Source organism: Nerophis lumbriciformis, linkage group LG11 (assembly GCF_033978685.3).
Source record: "Nerophis lumbriciformis linkage group LG11, RoL_Nlum_v2.1, whole genome shotgun sequence".
Lineage (NCBI taxonomy): Eukaryota > Metazoa > Chordata > Actinopteri > Syngnathiformes > Syngnathidae > Nerophis > Nerophis lumbriciformis.
In genome coordinates this window covers 52640828-52648327 of record NC_084558.2, presented here as the reverse complement: position 1 = coordinate 52648327, position 7500 = coordinate 52640828, and the positions used below count along the sequence as shown (strand labels likewise).

The following is a 7500-nucleotide window of genomic DNA, read 5'->3' as shown; positions in this document are numbered from 1 at the left end:
CAGTCTGTGTGCAATGAATAAATATAATGTACAAGTTACACCTTTTGAATGCAATTACTGAAATAAATCAAGTTTTTCAAAATATTCTAATTTACTGGCTTATATATATATATATATATATATATATATATATATATATATATATATATATATATATATATATATATATATATATATATATATATATATATAAATAGATGATAATGCATACGTGAGTACAAAATGAGTGATGAGATGCCGACTTGTGTTCTCGCTGGCAAAGTGTTACATCCTGCAAACTTGGGCACATTTAAAAAGTGAATATTATTCATTCTTACAAAAAGTGTTGCAGGCAGCAGAAGTTGTGATGCTAAAAGTACTCAGTGAGTTGGCGTTGGCCTTTGTTTGCTGATGTTTGTATTTCGCCTGCACAATCCCTTTAAATTGAACGGCCTCGTAGTGGGAGACGCTGGACACACACACACACACACACACACCCTGCCATGTTTGCATGGACTCCCTGCTGTGCGGTGGCTAAAAGCGGCGCGGCCTTTTGTATCCTCTTTGCTAAGAGGCTCAACAAGAATAGACTCGCAGATCAGGAGGAGAGGAGCCTGAAGGTGAAGAAGGAAGGAGGGAGGGCGGCTACTCTGCCATTACTTGCAAGAATGTGTGTGTGTGTGTGTGTCAGAGTTGTTTTGTTAACACTGGCTCGGACTGTGTATTATCTCCAGCCCCGTGATTACTCCGCAACCCCAAAGGTCAGCGATCTGACCCCTGGAGCATGATCCCCCGACAAGGTGAAGGGGGGCAGTAGATGGGGGGGGTGTGGGACACGGACGAGGAAGCCGAGCAGATGCAATTAAAGCGAGCGGGGGAATGTGACGAATGCGGTCAATGTGTCAGAACATTACCTGGTGCCTGCAGGGCCTCCTGCTGGGCCAACATGGACGCCCAGGTTGGAGGTGCTAAACTGCTGCTAACACGCCCTCCCTGCTGCAAAATGACTTTTTCATCATAATCATCTGTGTCTTTAGCTCCGTGCTACTCAAACAAGAAGGCTGGGGGGGTGGGGGGGCAATAGTGTATATTGTATTTTGACAAAGACAAATAATCATTAACTTGGGGGGGGTGAGAGGCATTAGCGTAATAGTGTACACTGTATTTTGACACAGACAACTGAGGAGTACTTTTTTGTTTTGTTTTTTTGATAAGGCTTCGCTACACGTCTTCAATTAAAATCTGGATTTTTGTCAGTCGGTCAGTTCCAGACGCGAGAGCTGTAAGTCTGATCCTTTTGTTTCTCCTCGGTGAATATGCTAAGCCAGCGTGTTGTTGCCAACATGCGAGTGTCACGTAGAAACAGTCCCCCACTCACCTAAGGTTCCACAGGGCTTGTTCTTGTAGGTGCAGATGTCGTACCTGCAGCACAGGTGAGAGAGATGTTATTATAATGTTGAGTGGGCAAACTATGTCACACAGAGGACAAAGACCCTGGACCCTGCCACTAATCTGCTGTCATGGTGCACCATGCATCATCCATCTGCTGTCATGATGCAGCATGCATCATCCATCTGCTACATTTAAATGGCCTTTTACATCATTTAAAGTGTTTTTTTTACATTATTTAAAGTGATTTTTTTACATCATTTAATGTTGCCTTTTACATCATTTAATGCTGCCTTTTACATAATTTAAGTGGCCTTGTATATCATTTAATATCGGCCTTTTACATCATTTAATGTGGCCTTGTATGTCATTTAAAACGGCCCTATATCATTTAAAGTGCTTTTTTAGATAATTTAATGTTGCCTTTTACATGATTTAATGTGGCATTTTACATCATTTACGGTGGACTTTTACATCATTTAATGTGGCCTTGTATACCATTTAATGCTGCCTTTTACATCATTTAATTTGGCCTTGTATATCAATTCTGCTGCCTTTTACATCATTTAGGTGGCCTTGTATATCATTAACGCGGCCTTTTTTACATCATTTAATGTGGCCTTTTACATCATTTAGTGTGGCCTTTTACATCAATTAACGTGGTCTTTTTCATCATTTATGTGGCCTTTTACATCATTTAAAGTGTTTTTTTTACATTATTTAAAGTGATTTTTTTACATCATTTAATGTTGCCTTTTACATCATTTAAGTGGCCTTTTACATCATTTAATGCTGCCTTTTACATCATTTAATGTGGCCTTGTATATCATTTAATATCGGCCTTTTACATCATGGCCTTGTATATCATTTAAAGTGCTTTTTTTTACATAATTTAATGTTGCCTTTTACATGATTTAAAGTGGCCTTTTACATCATTTAATATGGCCTTGTATACCATTTAATGCTGCCTTTTACATCATTGAAATTGGCCTGGTATATCAATTATGCGGCCTTTTACATCATATTAAGTGGCCTTGTATATAATTTAATGCGGCGTTTTACATCATTTAAAGTGGCGTTTTACATCATTAAGTGGCCTTTTACATCATTTAATATGGCCTTGTATATCATTTAATGCTGCCTTTTACATAATTTAAGTGGCCTTGTATATCATTTAATATCGGCCTTTTACATCATTTAATGTGGCCTTGTATGTCATTTAAAACGGCCCTATATCATTTAAAGTGCTTTTTTAGATAATTTAATGTTGCCTTTTACATGATTTAATGTGGCATTTTACATCATTTACGGTGGACTTTTACATCATTTAATGTGGCCTTGTATACCATTTAATGCTGCCTTTTACATCATTTAATTTGGCCTTGTATATCAATTCTGCTGCCTTTTACATCATTTAGGTGGCCTTGTATATCATTAACGCGGCCTTTTTTACATCATTTAAAGTGGCCTTTTACATCATTTAGTGTGGCCTTTTACATCAATTAACGTGGTCTTTTTCATCATTTATGTGGCCTTTTACATCATTTAAAGTGTTTTTTTTACATTATTTAAAGTGATTTTTTTACATCATTTAATGTTGCCTTTTACATCATTTAATGCGGCCTTTTACATCATTTAATGCGGCCTTTTACATCATTTAATGTGGCCTTGTATATCATTTAATATCGGCCTTTTACATCATGGCCTTGTATATCATTTAAAGTGCTTTTTTACATAATTTAATGTTGCCTTTTACATCATTTAACTTGGCCTTTTACATCATTTAATATGGCCTTGTATACCATTTAATGCTGCCTTTTACATCATTTAAATTGGCCTTGTATATCAATTATGCGGCCTTTTACATCATATTAAGTGGCCTTGTATATAATTTAATGCGGCGTTTTACATCATTTAAAGTGGCCTTTTACATCATTAAGTGGCCTTTTACATCATTTAATATGGCCTTGTATATCATTTAATGCTGCCTTTTACATAATTTAAGTGGCCTTGTATATCATTTAATATCGGCCTTTTACATCATTTAAAGTGGCCTTGTATGTCATTTAAAACGGCCCTTTATCATTTAAAGTGCTTTTTTAGATAATTTAATGTTGCCTTTTACATGATTTAATGTGGCATTTTACATCATTTACGGTGGACTTTTACATCATTTAATGTGGCCTTGTATACCATTTAATGCTGCCTTTTACATCATTGAAATTGGCCTTGTATATCAATTATGCGGCCTTTTACATCATATTAAGTGGCCTTGTATATAATTTAATGCGGCATTTTACATCATTTAAAGTGGCCTTTTACATCATTTAGTGTGGCCTTTTACATCAATTAACGTGGTCTTTTTCATCATTTATGTGGCCTTTTACATAATTTTTGTGGCCTTTTACATAATTTATGTGGCCTTTTACATCATTTAGTGTGGCCTTTTACATCATTTAGTGTGGCCTTTTACATCATTTAGTGTGGCCTTTTACATCATTTAGTGTGGCCTTTTACATCATTAAGTGGTCTTTTACATTATTTAATGTGGCCTTTTGCATCATTACTGTGGCCTTTTGCATCATTACTGTGGCCTTTTGCATCAATTAACGTGGTCTTTTACATAATTTGTGTGGCCTTTTACATCATTTGTGTGGCCTTTTACATCATTAAATGGGGCCTTTTACATCATTTGTGTGGCTTTTCACATCATTTGATGTGGCCTTTACATCATTTAATGTGGCCTTTACATCATTTAAAGTGGCCTTTACATCATTTAATGTGGCCTTTACATCATTTAATGTGGCCTTTTACATCATTTATGTGGCCTTTTACATCATTTAAAATAACCTTTTACATCATTTAATGTAACCTTTTACATCATTTAATGTGACCTTTTACATCATTTAGTGTGGCCTTTTACATCATTTAACGTGGGCTTTTACATCATTTAAAATGGCCTTTTACATAATTTAATGTGGCCTTTTACATCATTTAAAATGGCCTTTTACATCATTTGACAAGGTCCGACACGTCATTTGAAGTGGTCGTAAATGTCATTTAAAGTGGTCGTACATGTCATTTAAGTGCAGATGTGGATAGTATTCAGAGTGCTTTCAGTGCAGATGTGGATAGTATTCAGAGTGCTTTCAGTGCAGATGTGGATAGTATTCAGAGTGCTATCAGTGCAGATGTGGATAGTATTCAGAGTGGTATCAGTACAGATGTGGATAGTATTCAGAGTGCTTTCAGTGCAGATGTGGATAGTATTCAGAGTGCTTTCAGTGCAGATGTGGATAGTATTCAGAGTGCTATCAGTGCAGATGTGGATAGTATTCAGAGTGGTATCAGTACAGATGTGGATAGTATTCAGAGTGGTATCAGTACAGATGTGGATAGTATTCAGAGTGCTTTCAGTGCAGATGTGGATAGTATTCAGAGTGCTATCAGTGCAGATGTGGATAGTATTCAGAGTGGTATCAGTACAGATGTGGATAGTATTCAGAGTGCTTTCAGTGCAGATGTGGATAGTATTCAGAGTGCTATCAGTGCAGATGTGGATAGTATTCAGAGTGGTATCAGTACAGATGTGGATAGTATTCAGAGTGGTATCAGTACAGATGTGGATAGAATTCAGTGTGGTATCAGTACAGATGTGGATAGTATTCAGAGAGGTATCAGTACAGATGTGGATAGTATTCAGAGTGGTATCAGTGCAGATGTGGATAGTATTCAGAGTGCTTTCAGTGCAGATGTGGATAGTATTCAGAGTGGTATCAGTACAGATGTGGATAGTATTTAGAGTGGTATCAGTGCAGATGTGGATAGTATTCAGAATGCTTTCAGTGCAGATGTGGATAGTATTCAGAGTGCTATCAGTGCAGATGTGGATAGTATTCAGAGTGGTATCAGTACAGATGTGGATAGTATTCAGTGTGGTATCAGTACAGATGTGGATAGTATTCAGAGTGGTATCAGTGCAGATGTGGATAGTATTCAGAGTGCTTTCAGTGCAGATGTGGATAGTATTCAGAGTGGTATCAGTACAGATGTGGATAGTATTCAGAGTGCTATCAGTACAGATGTGGATAGTATTCAGAGTGGTATCAGTACAGATGTGGATAGTATTCAGAGTGGTATCAGTACAGATGTGGATAGTATTGAGAGTAGTATCAGTAGACAAAGAATAAAGAGATAGAATGTTTTCAGTGTGACATCACTAGAAATAGCAACATCATCCTCCCGCCAACACGCTGAAGTCAAAGTGTCCTGGCAAGAAGACGACAGATAACCACACAATGTTTGGCTGTCTTCATGTCTCCCCTCACCCTCTCACCACCACACCCCCCCACTCCCTCACCGTGTGATGAGCACGGCGTTGTCGTGGTGAGCCATGCCGTTCTCGGGGATGCTGTTGCCGTCGCTGTGATGGGACAAGATGGACTTCTGCCATTTGCAGAAGCTGTCCAGGGACTTGTCGGCATGGTGGTTGATCTCCAGGTTGGGCTGCAGGAACATTGACACAGTTGACATTTAAATCCAAATAGAATAAATACAGAAAAGAGAAGAAAAGAGAGTAAACATTCACGCTGGTAGTAAAAATATGTTTTAAGAGGTGATTTAAAAGTGGTTCAAGAGGGAGCAAGAGGGAAATGCTGCCAAAGTTTGGGAGCAACAGTAGAAAATGCACAATCCACTCTGGACTTTAACTTTGGGACTACAAGAAGAAATTGCAAGATTTAGATGTGAATTGATAGAATAGATTTTTAGATTTAAATGTAAAGCTATTTTATTTGTGCTTTAGATTTAAATTTTCAGATTTAAATGTAAATCTATTTTATTTGTGATTTAGATTTAGATTTTTAGATTTGGATGTGAATCGATTTTATTTGTGATTTAAATTTAGATTTTTAGATTAAAATATGAATCTAATTTATCTGTGATTTAGATTTAGATTTTTAGATTAAAATATGAATCTATTTTATCTGTGATTTAGATTTAGATTTTTAGATTTAGATGTGAATTGATTTTATTTGTGATTTAGATTTTTAGATTTAAATGTGAATCGATTTTATTTGTGAATTAGATTTAGATTTTTAGATTTTGATGTGAATCAATTTTATTTGTGATTTAGATTTAGATTTTTAGTTTTAAATGTGAATCGATTTTATTTGTGATTTAGATTTAGATTTTTAGATTTAAATGTAAATCTATTTTATTTGTGATTTAGATTTAGATTTTTAGATTTGGATGTGAATCGATTTTATTTGTGATTTAAATTTAGATTTTTAGATTAAAATATGAATCTATTTAATCTGTGATTTAGATTTAGATTTTTAGATTAAAATATGAATCTATTTTATCTGTGATTTAGATTTAGATTTTTAGATATAGATGTGAATTGTTTTTATTTGTGATTTAGATTTTTAGATTTAAATGTGAATCGATTTTATTTGTGAATTAGATTTAGATTTTTAGATTTAGATGTGAATCAATTTTATTTGTGATTTAGATTTAGATTTTTAGTTTTAAATGTAAATCTATTTTATATGTGCTTTAGATTTACATTTTCAGATTTAAATGTAAATCTATTTTATTTGTGATTTAGATTTAGATTTTTAGATTTGGATGTGAATCGATTTTATTTGTGATTTAAATTTAGATTTTTAGATTAAAATATGAATCTATTTAATCTGTGATTTAGATTTAGATTTTTAGATTAAAATATGAATCTATTTTATCTGTGATTTAGATTTAGATTTTTAGATTTAGATGTGAATTGATTTTATTTGTGATTTAGATTTTTAGATTTAAATGTGAATCGATTTTATTTGTGAATTAGATTTAGATTTTTAGATTTTGATGTGAATCAATTTTATTTGTGATTTAGATTTAGATTTTTAGTTTTAAATGTGAATCGATTTTATTTGTGATTTAGATTTAGATTTTTAGATTTAAATGTAAATCTATTTTATTTGTGATTTAGATTTAGATTTTTAGATTTGGATGTGAATCGATTTTATTTGTGATTTAAATTTAGATTTTTAGATTAAAATATGAATCTAATTTATCTGTGATTTAGATTTAGATTTTTAGATTAAAACTTGAATCTATTTTATCTGTGATTTAGAT

General features: G+C 34.0%; 1 protein-coding gene across 1 annotated transcript in view; it reads right to left on the bottom strand.

Annotated features, from left to right (window-relative positions):
- Positions 1 to 7500, bottom strand: part of adamts6 (ADAM metallopeptidase with thrombospondin type 1 motif, 6) — a 217357-nt gene that overhangs the window by 176610 nt on the left and 33247 nt on the right. Inside the window, exons 7-8 of the mRNA XM_061966341.1 lie at positions 5729 to 5874; positions 1358 to 1401 (exon numbers count right to left, since the gene is read on the bottom strand). Coding sequence (XP_061822325.1) covers positions 1358 to 1401; positions 5729 to 5874 — 190 coding nt within the window. The remainder of the gene's footprint in view (positions 1 to 1357; positions 1402 to 5728; positions 5875 to 7500) is intronic.